At 47.0% G+C, this 14,349-nt stretch overlaps 1 protein-coding gene across 8 annotated transcripts in view; it reads right to left on the minus strand.

Annotated features, from left to right (window-relative positions):
* Positions 1-14,349, minus strand: part of EML1 (EMAP like 1) — a 354,659-nt gene that overhangs the window by 112,999 nt on the left and 227,311 nt on the right. For 5 of the 8 annotated variants that reach the window (XM_082275525.1, XM_082275528.1, XM_082275524.1 and 2 more), the window contains 3 exons: positions 12,602-12,736; positions 7,054-7,082; positions 2,341-2,367 (listed from right to left, as the gene is read on the minus strand). In XM_082275525.1, coding sequence (XP_082131651.1) covers positions 2,341-2,367; positions 7,054-7,082; positions 12,602-12,736 — 191 coding nt within the window. The remainder of the gene's footprint in view (positions 1-2,340; positions 2,368-7,053; positions 7,083-12,601; positions 12,737-14,349) is intronic. The other 3 variants (XM_082275529.1, XM_082275527.1, XM_082275523.1) reach the window with 1 other exon arrangement.

Raw genomic sequence — 14,349 nt, forward strand, 5'->3', positions numbered from 1 at the left:
CCACTACGAGAGGCCCACTCATCCAACACATCCCTTTCCCTGGAAAGCTTCCTCACCACTACGAGGGGTCCAATCCATTCCAACACATCCCTTTCCCTGGAAAGCTTCCTCACCACTACGAGGGGTCTAATCCATTCCAACACGCCCCCTTCCCTGGAAAGCTTCCTCACCACTACGAGGGGTCCAATCCAATCCAACACATCCCTTTCAATGAAAAGCTTCCTCACCACTACGAGAGGCCCACTCATCCAACACATCCCTTTCCCTGGAAAGCTTCTTTACCACTACGAGAGGCCCACTCATCCAACACATCCCTTTCCCTGGAATGCTTCCTCACCACTACGAGGGGTCCAATCCATTCCAACACGCCCCCTTCCCTGGAAAGCTTCCTCACCACTACGAGAGGCCCACTCATCCAACATCCCTTTCCCTGGAAAGCTTCCTCACCACTACGAGGGGTCCAATCCATTCCAACACATCCCTTTCCCTGGAAAGCTTCCTCACCACTACGAGGGGTCTAATCCATTCCAACACGCCCCCTTCCCTGGAAAGCTTCCTCACCACTACGAGGGGTCCAATCCAATCCAACACATCCCTTTCCATGAAAAGCTTCCTCACCACTACGAGAGACCCACTCATCCAACACATCCCTTTCCCTGGAAAGCTTCTTTACCACTACGAGAGGCACACTCATCCAACACATCCCTTTCCCTGGAATGCTTCCTCACCACTACGAGGGGTCCAATCCATTCCAACACATCCCTTTCCCTGGAAAGCTTCCTCACCACTACGAGAGGCCCACTCATCCAACATCCCTTTCCCTGGAAAGCTTTCTCACCACTACGAGGGGTCCAATCCATTCCAACACATCCCTTTCCCTGGAAAGCTTCCTCACCACTACGAGGGGTCCTATCCATTCCAACACGTCCTTTTCACTGGAAAGATTTACCACTACGAGAGGCCCACTCATCCAACACGTCCCTTTCCATGGAAAGTTTCCTCACCACTACGAAGGGTCCAATCCATTACATGTCGCTTTTCCTGGAAAGCTTTTCTCACCACTACGAGAGGTCCAATCCATCAAACACGTCCCTTACCCTGGAAAGCTTCCTCACCACTACGACAGGTCCAATCCATTCCAACACAAGGAGCCAATCATATCCATTATATTGTACAGAGAATTTTTCTCCATTAGAAGAAAACCTTCCGAGAATTCTGATGACCGCCATGATGTTCCTTCTATCAGGGTCATATCCTGACAATGGAACGCTCTGGAACCACTGACCTCTGAATTCTGTTATTGAACATTCCATTTTAGTTTTTATGAATCTTACCCCTTCAAAATGAATGGGCCCCAATACCATATCCAAACAGTATAAGATCTTCAATCTGTGCCCCGTTTCCAGGGACAACCCACTTTTGCTGGGAGCAGCCTTAGTGTAATTTGATTGGTCTACTGAACCTGAATCCAGCTCCCAAGTTCCTATTGCTGTCTCTGCCCCTGGAGAGGAGGATTAATTTTATTTCCTTGGTGACAGAACATGAGGGGTGCTCCCTACAACTGGGACATAAAATATTATTTAGCAGAGGGGGATTAGAACCTCTTTCAGGTGCTTACTATTTCCATCCCCACTGATGGTGGTCATTGAAAGCAGAATTTCCCCCAAGAGGGAAATAATAAAAACTGAGCGGGGTTCTAACACCTCCCCCCACGCCATACAAAACACCGTCTGGCTTGAGAGACACTGTAACATGCTTTGTACTTTAATGAGAGAGAGACAGAAATTAAGCCCATCAATGGCAGCTTCCTTGCTGGTCTCCTGGAGGCTGCCATATTGGAGCTTCGTAGGGGGATAACAATGAAAAGATTGGTGAAATGCTGTATGTTGGCCGAACGTTGGTGAGAAACAAGCCTTGTGATGTCAGTGTGGATTATATATAGGATATTTACTGAGCAAAATCAAAGCAGCACACGCTAATCACTAGCTACCGGCTACAAGCGCTAAGCTACGGGGCTACACACGGGACGTCACACAGACACGTAGCTGCACAAGCAACATCTCTCTAGTGCCAAGATTTTCCAGGATTTGGTTTCTGGGTGTCAGGCTTTATTCACATACAGGAAACGCCGTACATGAAGAAACTCGCCATATTCTCTCTTTTACTCAAAAACAAGGTCACCATTCTGTCACCGAAAACCCCATGGCGGGGTCATGGTTATCAATGGTCCAATGCCTCATTTTGGGGCTGAGTGACAGTAATGGCGCCGAAAAACGCTCCTGATCACCTTGGCAACAGTGCAGTTTAGAGTGTGCACCAAGCCTAACGTGGCAATCCTACCTTTGCAGTGTGTCACTCTCCGCTTCCCTTGTGATTACAGAAACAGAAAGAGAATTCGGGGTAAAGATGTGTTTACAGCACTGTGGTCACATACTGACTGCCCCACCCCCAAGGAGGTCACATACTGACTGCCCCACCCTCAATGAGGTCACATACTGACTGCCCCACCCTCAAGGAGGTCACATACTGACTGCCCCACCCCCAAGGTCACATACTGACTGCCCCACCCCCAAGGAGGTCACATACTGACTGTCCCACCCCCAAGGAGGTCACATACTGACTGTCCCACCCCCAAGGAGGTCACATACTGACAGCCCCACCCCCAAGGAGGTCACATACTGACTGTCCCACCCCCAAGGAGGTTACATACTGACTGCCCCACCCCCAAGTAGGTTACATACTGACTGCCCCACCCTCAAGGAGGTCACATACTTACTGCCCCACCCCCAAGGAGGTCACATACTGACTGCCCAACCCCCAAGGAGGTCACATACTGACTGCCCCACCCCCAAGGAGGTCACATACTGACTGCCCTACCCCCAAGGAGGACACATACTGACTGCCCCACCCCCAAAGGGGTCACACATACTGACTGTCCCAACCCCAAGGAGGTCACATACTGACTGCTGCACCCCCAAAGAGGTCATATACTGACTGCCCCACCCCCAAGGAGGTGACATACTGACTGCCCTACCCCAAAAGGGGTCACATACTGACTGACCACCCCAAAAGGGGTCACACACTGACTTCCCCACCCTCAAGAACGTCACATACTGCCGCACCCCCAAGGAGGTCACATACTGACTGCCCCAACCCCAAGGAGGTCACATGACTGCCGCACCACCAAGGTCATCACATACTGACTGCCGCACCCCCAAAGAGGTCACATGACGACTGCCTCACCCCCTAAAGGGGTTGCATACTCACAGCCACGCCACCAAGGAGGTCACCTACTGACTGCCCCACCCCCAAGGAAGTCACATACTGACTGCCCCACCCACAAGGAGGTCACATACTGACTGCCCCACACCCAAGGAGGTCTCATACTGCCTGCCCCACCCTCAAGGAGCTCGTTGATGGAAGTCAAAGGCCAGCAGACATTATAAATAAATATCCCCCCATGACAGGAAAAAATAAATGTGTTTTTATTCATATTCTGATAATTTATCCCCGGAGACGATAGTCATTTCCATAGAGCACAACACTGCAATCCGGTGCGGGAAACCATAGTTACATAGTTTGTGAGGTTGAAAAAAGACATCAGTCCATCCAGTTCAACCTATGATGTGTGTGTGTGTTTGCTGTTACCCGTACATTGTATACCCCTGTATGTTGTACATTGTATACCCCTGTATGTTGTACATTGTATATCCCCGTATGTTGTACATTGTATACCCCTGTATGTTGTACATTGTATACCCCCTGTATGTTGTACATTGTATACCCCCTGTATGTTGTACATTGTATATCCCCTGTATGTTGTACATTGTATACCCCCTGTATGTTGTACATTGTATACCCCTGTATGTTGTACATTGTATACCCCTGTATGTTGTACATTGTATATCCCTGTATGTTGTACATTGTATACCCCTGTATGTTGTACATTGTATACCCCTGTATGTTGTACATTGTATACCCCTGTATGTTGTACATTGTATACCCCTGTATGTTGTACATTGCATACCCCTGTATGTTGTACATTGTATACCCCCTGTATGTTGTACATTGTATACCCCCCTGTATGTTGTGGTCTTTAAGGTGCCCATCTAATAGTTTTTGAAACTATCGATGCTCCCTGCTGATACGACTGTTTGCGGAAGAGAATTCAACATCCTTACCGCTCTGACAGTAAAGAACCCCCTACGTACTTTAAGGTTAAACCGTTTTTCCTCTAGTTTTAGTGAGTGGCCACGTGTCTTATTGTATCTCCTCTCTCTGAATAGTTTGTTCCTTATGCTAGGGTCACCAGTACAGTATTTGTACATTGATATCATATCCCCCCTCAATCGTCTCTTCTCCAGAGAGAATAGGTTCAGTGCTTGTAGTCTTTCCTCATAGCTGATGTCCTCCATTCCCCTAATTATTTTTGTTGCCCTTCTCTGGACTTTCTCCAGTTCCAGCACATCCTTCCTGAGGACCGGTGCCCAGAATTGGACAGCATACTCCAGATGTGGCCGGACCAGAGTCTTGTATAGTGGAAGAATAATCTCTTTATTTCTGGAGTGAATCCCCTTTTTTATACATCCCAGTATTCTGTTGGCTTTGCTTGCAGTGGCTTGGCATTGCATGCCACTGCCAAGCCTGATGTCTACCAGTACCCCCAGGTCCCTTTCCATCCTAGACTCACCCAGAGGTTCCCCCCCCTAGTGAGTAGCTTGCTTTCTGGTTTCTGGCCCCCAAGTGCATTACTTTACATTTTTCTACATTAAATCTCATCTGCCATGTAGTTGCCCCCCCCTCCCCCCACCCCATTATTTTGTTCAGGTCCGCTTGTAAGGTTTCCACATCCTGCATAGAAGATATTGGCATGCCTAATTTAGTATCATCTGCAAATACTGAGATTGTACTAGATATCCCCTCCTCTAGATCATTTATGAATAAATTAAACAGGATTGGTCCCAGGATAGAACCCTGGGGGACCCCACTTTCCACACCCGCCCAATCCGAGTACTCCCCATTAATCACCACCCTTTGCAACCTCCCCTGGAGCCAGTTCTCTATCCAGGTACTCACCTTATGGTCCATACCTACCTTCCTTAGTTTGTACAGTAAGCGTTTGTGGGGAACGGTGTCAAAGGCCTTTGCAAAGTCCAGATACACCACATCCACAGGCTTACCTTTATTCAGATACACCCCATCCACAGACCTTCCTTTATCCAGATACACCACATCCACAGACCTTCCTTTATCCAGATACACCACATCCACAGACCTTCCTTTATCCAGATACACCACATCCACAGACCTTCCTTTATCCAGATACACCACATCCACAGGCTTTCCTTTATCTAGGTGGCAGCTCACTTCATCGTAGAAGGTTAATAGATTGGTTTGGAAAGAAGGATTTTTCATGAAACCATGCTGATTACTACTAATAATACTGTTTTCATTACTAAAGTCTTGTATGTGGTCCCTTAACATCCCCTCCAAAATCTTGCAGACTACTGATGTTAGGCTGACCGGCCTATAGTTACCCGGGATATATCTCAGCCTTTTTTTAAATATTCGTACCATGTTGGCTTTTTTCCAATCAGCTGGCACCATACCCGTCTGTAAGCTATCCTTAAAGATCAAGAATAATGGTCTGGCAATCACCTGGCTGAGCTCATTAAGAACCCTCGGGTGCAAGCCATCCGGTCCCGGTGATTTATTTATGTTAAGTTTCTCTAGTTTGGTTCTAAGTCTATCTTCTGTTAGCCATGGCGTTATTTCCTGAGGTGTGTTGTTTAGTTCGGCCTTACAAGCTGGGTTAGTGTAGCCCCCCGATTCTTTTGTGAAGACTGAAGAGAAGAAATTATTTAACACTTACGCCTTTTCCTTGTCCTCTGTGGCCAAATCTCCCTTATCGTCTTTTATGGGGCCAATGTGCTCTGGCCTCGCTTTCTTACTGTTTATATACTTAAAGAATTTCTTGGGGTTCTTTTTACTCTCCTCCGCTATATGTCTCTCGTGTTCTATTTTAGCCGCCCTGATTTCATCTTTACATTTCTTATTACACTCTTTGTAATGCTTAAATGCTGCCAATGACCCCTCAGTCTTGTATTTTTTGAAGGCCTTTTCTTTAGTATTAATATGCATTTTTATGTTGGAGTTTAGTCACCCAGGGTTTAGTTTTGCTCTTTTAAATGTATTCCCCTTTGGAATGCACTGGCCAATCCCTTTGTTTAGTATGCTGTTGAAGCGCTCCCATTTTTCCTCCGTGTTCTTTGTACATGTACAGAGGAAAAGAATACACCCCCTAACCACTGATAATGGGGGAAGGGATAATATACCCCCTAACCACCGATAATAGGGGAAGGGACAATTTACCCCCTAACCACCAATAATGGAGGAAGGGATAATATACCCCAACCACCGATAATGTACAAAGCATGACTGTGCATCCCTCCCCATGTACAAAGCAATGACTGCCCCCCCCACCAGCTCCATAAAGACATGGTGACCAGTTTGGTGTGGGGGAACTCGAGTGTACAGAGCCCCGACCTCATCCCTACTGATCACCCGACCTCATCCCTACTGATCACCCGACCTCATCCCCTACTGATCACCTGACCTCATCCCTACTGATCACCTGACCTCATCCCCTACTGATCACCCGACCTCATCCCTACTGATCACCTGACCTAACCCCTACTGAGCACCATATTAAGGACCATGGGAGGAGGGGGAGGGGCAGCCCCCTTTTGATGATCATGGTGGGGAATGGGAAAAGTACAATATTGATTACCATGAGGTGGGGGGGCGTCAGCTCCATATTGATGACTATGGTGGGGGAGGGGGGGGAACAAACAGCACCATATTTATGATCATGGGGGGGATCGGGAACAGCACCATGGTGGGGGGGCTTTATATTGATGACCATGGGGGGGGACAGCTCTATAATAATGGCCATGGAATGTCCTACAATTGATATGGGGGTGGAGAGGTCACAGTGTAGGAGCCCCCCCAGGATTCGGGGATATAGGAGATATAAAGGAAGGTCGTACTCACCGGCACTGAAGACGGGATCTTTGGGTTTGCTGGAAAAGAATGAAAGATGAAAGAGTTAAAGATGAAAAGTGACATTTCTATAGAAGAGAAATGGGTGTGCCCAGGGGAGCGGAACGCGGGTTGTCGCGCCGAGGAGCGGAACGCAGGTTGTCGCCCCGAGGAGCGGAATGCGGGTTGTCGCCCCCCCGAGGGGCGGAATGCGGGTTGTCGCCCCGAGGAGCGGAACACGGGTTTTCGCCCCTAGGAGCGGAACGCGGGTTGTCGCCCCAAGGAGCGGAACGCGGGTTGTCGCCCCGAGGAGCGGAACGCGGGTTGTAGCCCCGAGGAGCGGAACGCGGGTTGTAGCCCCGAGGAGCGGAACGCGGGTTGTAGCCCCGAGGAGCGGAACGCGGGTTGTCGTCCCCGAGGAGCGGAACGCAGGTTGTCGCCCCGAGGTGTGGAACGCGGGTTGCCGTCCCCGAGGAGCGGAACGCGGGTTGTCTCCCCAAGGCACAGCACACAGAGATCAGGAAGAGGAACATATGATTGGTTCCCTCACACTACATGCGCTGATCAATGTATTTCTATGGGAGATCTCTCCGGTGCGGGGAGGCGGTGTAACGCATGCGAATGCCGGTAATCCACCACAACCAAAACGTACAACCAGTAATGTATGGCCGGGATGTGACCTCATCTCCTCCCTTCCCCCGTTCAATACATGGCATCTGTCATCTTTAGCAGAGCCGACTTCCTCATCACATGACATGAAGAGATTCGACAATTTCCGGGGATTCTGGAGCCGGAAATATCCGACTACAAATAATATTCTGTCCGCAATTCACAAACACCTCCCACAAAAATGCTGCAGAACGTCTCTGCATGGAGGCTCCGCACAGCCAAATAAGAGGAAGATTTCTGCTCAGATGAATCAGCACAAGGGACACATTATACTGGCTGCAAGCTATGTCCCATGTGCTGATTGTTATGTTTTTATTTTTAGATACGTCTGTGCAGCCATCCAAAGAGATTTCATAGAAACCGCTCAGCTTCACTCAGCAAGAGGAACGCCAAACACATGAACAGTACAAGAAATCCATATATACAGTATATAAGACTGAAAATAGTCCAGCAGATATCAGATATAGACAACTGAGTGATCGATCCTCTGCGCTTAAAGGAATTACTGACCAAAATGAATACTTAAATTTCTGCTACTTAATAGATAATAATATAGAAAATAAAATTAATCCAGTAAATTTCAGAACCCATAGGTTCAACGGAACCAACAATGATGCCAATATACCAGAATGGAATTATGATAAACAGAGAAAATATATAAAATTCAAAAACTCATAAAATCCAATCAGCAAAAGTCCTTCAAAAGTCCATAAGAACTTGAAATAAATGAAGCAAAATATTCATCCATAAAGGGTTGCTCATAGTGCAGATTAGAGGGAACCCCCCGGCTTTCCACCAGAACTGTGCCAGGAGATTAGAGACTCACCAGAACTGTGCCAGGAGATTAGAGACTCACCAGCACTGTGCCAGGAGATTACACACTCACCAGCACTGTGCCAGGAGATTACACACTCACCAGACTGAAGACTTTGTACAGAGGAGCTGAAAGCTTCATGCTTGTGAATGGTTGGATTGGACAGCCCTTTGAGGTTGGCTCGGGTGTGCGTCAGGGGTGTCCTTTGAGTCCTCTGCTATACGCGTTCGCAATCGATCCCTTCATCAGGAGATTAGAGTGTGGACCGTTGTGGGGGGTGCCTTTGGGCATTCCTGGTGAGCCCCCTTTGAGGGTTGTGGCCTATGCTGATGACGTGTCTGTTTTCATCTCTGGGACAGAGGAGGCGAAGGAGGTGGTCTCAGTGATGGAGCAGCATGCTGAGGCATCTGGCTCACAGATCAATCAGGATAAGAGAGAAGTTTTCTGGATGGGAGAAGAAGGTGATAGCTTTGAGCTTCCGGACACCTTCCCAGAGCCCCGGCAGGAAATTAAAATTTTAGACATCAAATTTGGTCCCGGCGATTACGGCCTTGCAAATTGGGAAAGCAGGCTACAAGATGCCGATGCCAAGGTTGCCAGCTGGAAGGAATGGAAACTGTCTTACAGGGAAAGGATTAAAACTTACCTGATCCCGGTATTTCTGTATGTCAGCTTTGTCTGCGTTTTGCCAGTGTCTCTCTATGCAAGGATCTACAGCTGTTTTTTCCAGCTGTTATGGGGGCACAAACTGAATCTCATTAAGAGGTCTGTAACCTATCTTCCCAGGCGGATGGGTGGCCTAGGTATGGTCAACCTGGTGGTATTTTTTTCTCTGATGTTTTTAAAACATAATTTTGGTAACATGCTGGCGGAGGAACCGCCTGGGTGGGTTGGTATTTTTCAGTCCTGGTTTAGGCCTTTTCTGCGAAGTTGGGAGAATGGTGGGCCAGTGAAAAGTTTGAGGGTCCGACATGGTAAGCTCCCGGCTTACGTTGCTCCATGCCTGAAGATGCTTCGGCAGTGGCAAGTGACGGCGGAGGAAATTAAGTCTCTTCCTAGGAAGGCCCTGGAGAGGAGGGTTGTTGAATCTGCCTTTAGCGAGTCACTAGCCTTGAGGGATTGCCCAGGCCCTGTTATGAGGGAGGGTCTGCGTTTGATTAATCTGGAGAGAATCCCTTTGAAGTTTCGGGATTTGGCCTGGCTCTAGTTCCATAGCAGACTCTATGTGAAGGGCAACTTGAAGCACCGCTCGTCGGAGAACCGTGGTTGTCCAAGAGTGGAGTGTGGAGGTGTTGAGGAGACTATGAATCATTTCTTGCTTCAGTGCCCCTTCAATATAGAAGTCTATAAGGGGGTGGGTGGGGCTCTGGGTATCCCTTTCCTTTCCCGCTTAAGTTATGCGGAGTGGTCGTACGGGTGTTTTGAGACACATCGGGATTTTGATTTCGAGACACTTTTTCTAGTTAGCTTAGTAGTCCGTTACTTCACGTGGAATGCACGGTGTCAGGTTTCCACTCGGAAAAAAGTCCTTCCTGTCGAGGTGGTGGTGCACAATATTCTGGGTGAGGTTGGGAAGATTCGGGTTCTTGAGAAGGACAGGTGGCGGCCAGGAGCCTGGGCAAAGGCGTGGAGGAATGTCAGGTCCCCGTAGCTGCTTTCTGTCAGTCTCTGGGTGTGCGGCTTTTCTTTCTGTCCTTTCACGTCCCCTAGATTTTTATAAGATTGCATTTTTGAAAAAAGGCTGCATGCATGGGATCAATGTGTAATCATTTCTTAGCCTGAGGGGGTGTTTAGGTGGTGGTTAGGGCTTTGTTGAGTTTAGTCATGATAGTAATAATTTTCTGTTTCTATGCTGATGGAAGCTATTTTTATTTATATATTTAATTTTGTATATATGTAAATATGTTTTTATTGTGCTTTGTGAGATTTTTAATAAACAAAAATTTACACACTCACCAGAACTGTGCCAGGAGATTAGACTCACCAGAACTAGATGCCTCCCCACTTTCATGGAATAGGCAAAAACAGCATGTAAGCAGTAATGGCTTTTCCCATCCAAATCAGCTGGTTAATTACCGGCAGCTCCTCTCATATATATATATATATATGTATATATATATATATATATATATATATATATATAGGGCTTTTTTTCAGCGGGAACGCAGTTCCGGCACCTCCAGCACTGAATGTATGTAATAGGAAGGGGTTCAGGGTCTATTGATGCTAGATGCAAGGGGATCTATTGTTGCTTGAGGGGATGTATTTTTATAAGGTGGGTGGGGGGGGGGGTTTATTGTTGCTAAGGAGGTCTATTGTTGCTGGTGGGGGAATCTACTGTTGCTGGGGTTGGGGCTTATGTTGCTGGGGGTCAGTTGTTGCTGGGAAGGATCTAGTGATGCTGGCTGTAGGGAAATCTGTTGCTGCTGGGGGGGTCTATTTTTGTTGGCGGGGAGGGGTATTTTGTTGGGGGTGGTCCATTGTTGCTTGGGGGGATCTATTGTTGCTGGCTGCAGAGGATCTATTTTACTGATTTTCTTATTATCAACAAATTCCATACAAATTACTTAATATCATAAATGTTACTTGGTTCTGTATTCTCTAAAAGGGCCGGTACTGGGAGGAGGGTAGAGGGGTGTTACTGGGAGAATGGTGCAGGGGGTGGGTAGGGGAGTTCCTGCACCTATTTTCTGAGAAAAAAAGCCCTGTATATATATATATATGTGTGGGTAGAAAACAAAAAGCCTCTAATGGCGTGATAACGTTTCAATCTTCATAGATCACACTCACTTTTTAGCAGACTTCAATGCACACAAAGAATACTCCAAATATAGGACCCAGGAGTCACCGATAAACGCCTGTCAGCTCCACGCTAGACAGACAAGTCGCCCGGGGCTCCTCTCCCTTGTTACAAGTTCACAGTGTGGACGCCGTATAGCCACGCCCCGACACGTTTCGTCATATCCGACTTCGTCAACGGGGGCATGGCTATACGGAATGGCAGTCCATTTAGATAGCAAACAGCAACCCGCCCTAAGTGACCGGGCGGCGGCAATACACACTCTCGTGGGTTCGCTATTAGTAGGTCCATAGCTGCTGGGCTCATCTCTCAACATTGTGAATGTGGACAAAAACATCCACCCGTGCCATTAACCCCATGTTTACTGGCCTCATAGGGGATATACAGCATACGTCCCCACCAAGTACACAGGCTCCCTCGGGTGGTGTAAAGTTTATCATAATTCCATTCTGGTATATTGGCATCATTGTTGGTTCAGTTGAACCTATCGTATGGGAAGTAAGAGGTTACCACCATTCCTGCACTACTGAAATTTACATCATAAGACTGAGTGCTCTGGATAAATTTTATTTTCTATAGAACAAGAAAACCGCCTAACCTCCTATGATTCTAACCTCCTATGAGCCTAACCTCCTATGAGCCTAACCTCCTATGATCCTAACCTCCTATGATCCTAACCTCCTATGATCCTAACCTCCTATGATCCTAACCTCCTATGAGCCTAACATCCTATGATCCCAACCTCCTATGATCCCAACCTCCTATGATCCTAACCTCCTATGATCCTAACCTCCTATGAGCCTAACCTCCTATGATCCTAACCTCCTATGAGCCTAACCTCCTATGAACCTGACCTCCTATGAGCCTAACCTCCTATGAGCCTAACCTCCTATGATCCTAACCTCCTATGAGCCTAACATCCTATGATCCCAACCTCCTATGATCCTAACCTCCTATGATCCTAACCTCCTATGATCCTAACCTCCTATGATCCTAACCTCCTCTGAACCTAACCTGCTATGATCCTAACCTCCTATGATCCTAACCTCCTATGATCCTAACCTCCTATGAGCCTAACCTCCTATGAACCTAACATCCTATGATCCTAACTTCCTATGATCCTAACCTCCTATGATCCTAACCTCCTATGATCCTAACCTCCTATGAGCCTAACCTCCTATGAACCTAACCTCCTTTGAACCTAACCTCCTATGAACCTAACCTCCTATGAACCTAACCTCCTATGAACCTAACCTCCTATGAACCTAACCTCCTACCTTTCACTGTTTTTCTTGCTGCTGGAGGAGCTGCTGGTGGATCCAGCACGGTTCCGGCTACTTTTGGCATCACCGGTGCTTTCTCTTCGGCCTCCAGGTGAAACGCGTTCAGTAGAGTTGGTTCTTTTAACATTACTGAAAGAAGGCAACAAATAGACTGAAATCAAGGGGGGGGGGGGCAAGGACAGCATTACTACCTATATACACACAGTACTACCTATATACACACCGTACTACCTATATACACACAGTACTATCTATATACACACCCTACTACCTATATACACACCATACTATCTATATACACACAGTACTACCTATATACACACAGTACTACCTATATACACACAGTACTACCTATATACACACAGTACTATCTATATACACACCGTACTACCTATATACACACAGTACTACCTATATACACACAGTACTACCTATATACACACAGTACTACCTATATACACACAGTACTATCTATATACACACAGTACTACCTATATACACACAGTACTACCTATATACACACAGTACTACCTATATACACACAGTACTATCTATATACACACAGTACTACCTATATACACACAGTACTACCTATATACACACAGTACTACCTATATACACACAGTACTACAGTGCCTTGCGAAAGTATTCGGCCCCCTTGAACTTTGGGACATTTTGCCACATTTCAGGCTTCAAACATAAAGATATAAAACTGTAATTTTTTGTGAAGAATCAACAACAAGTGGGACACAATCATGAAGTGGAATGAAATTTATTGGATATTTCAAACTTTGTTAACAAATAAAAAACTGAAAAATTGGGCGTGCAAAATTATTCAGCCCCTTTACTTTCAGTGCAGCAAACTCTCTCCAGAAGTTCAGTGAGGATCTCTGAATGATCCAATGTTGACCTAAATGACTAATGATGATAAATAGAATCCACCTGTGTGTAATCAAGTCTCCGTATAAATGCACCTGCACTGTGATAGTCTCAGAGGTCAATTTAAAGCGCAGAGAGCATCATGAAGAACAAGGAACACACCAGGCAGGTCCGAGATACTGTTGTGGAGAAGTTTAAAGCCGGATTTGGATACAAAAAGAATTCCCAAGCTTTAAACATCCCAAGGAGCACTGTGCAAGCGCAGTGGCGTAGCATGGGTTGTCAGCACCCGGGGCAAGGCAAGTAATTTGCGCCCCCTAACCCGCGGGATTTTAGCACTCGAGTCTCTTCCACTAAATTAGTTAAAGAAACCCTTACCCCCTAAGCACATGTATTGTTTGTTATGAAAATACTGATGGAATTAAAGTAAAATGCAACTAAATACAAGCTTGAATGACCAGCGTGCCCCCTCTCAATGCAGAATGACCAGCGTGCCCCCTTTCAATGCAGAATGACCAGCATGCCCCCTTTCAATGCAGAATGACCAGCGTGCCCCCATTCAATGCAGAGTGACCAGCGTGCCCCCTTTCAATGCAGAATGACCAGCGTGCCCCCTTTCAATGCAGAATGACCAGCGTGCCCCCTTTCAATGATGAGAGACCAGCGTGCCCCCTTTCAATGCAGAATGACTAGCATGCCCCCTTTCAATGCAGAGATACCAGCGTGCCCCCTTTCAATGCAGAATCACCAGCGTGCCCCCTATTAATGCAGAGAGACCAGCGTGCCCCCATTCAATGCATAGAGACCAGCGTGCCCCCATTCAATTCAGAGTGACCAGCGTGCCCCCTTTCAATGCAGAGAGA

This window comes from Pelophylax lessonae, assembly GCF_965119305.1.
Source record: "Pelophylax lessonae genome assembly, chromosome: 13".
Taxonomy (NCBI): Eukaryota; Metazoa; Chordata; class Amphibia; order Anura; family Ranidae; genus Pelophylax; species Pelophylax lessonae.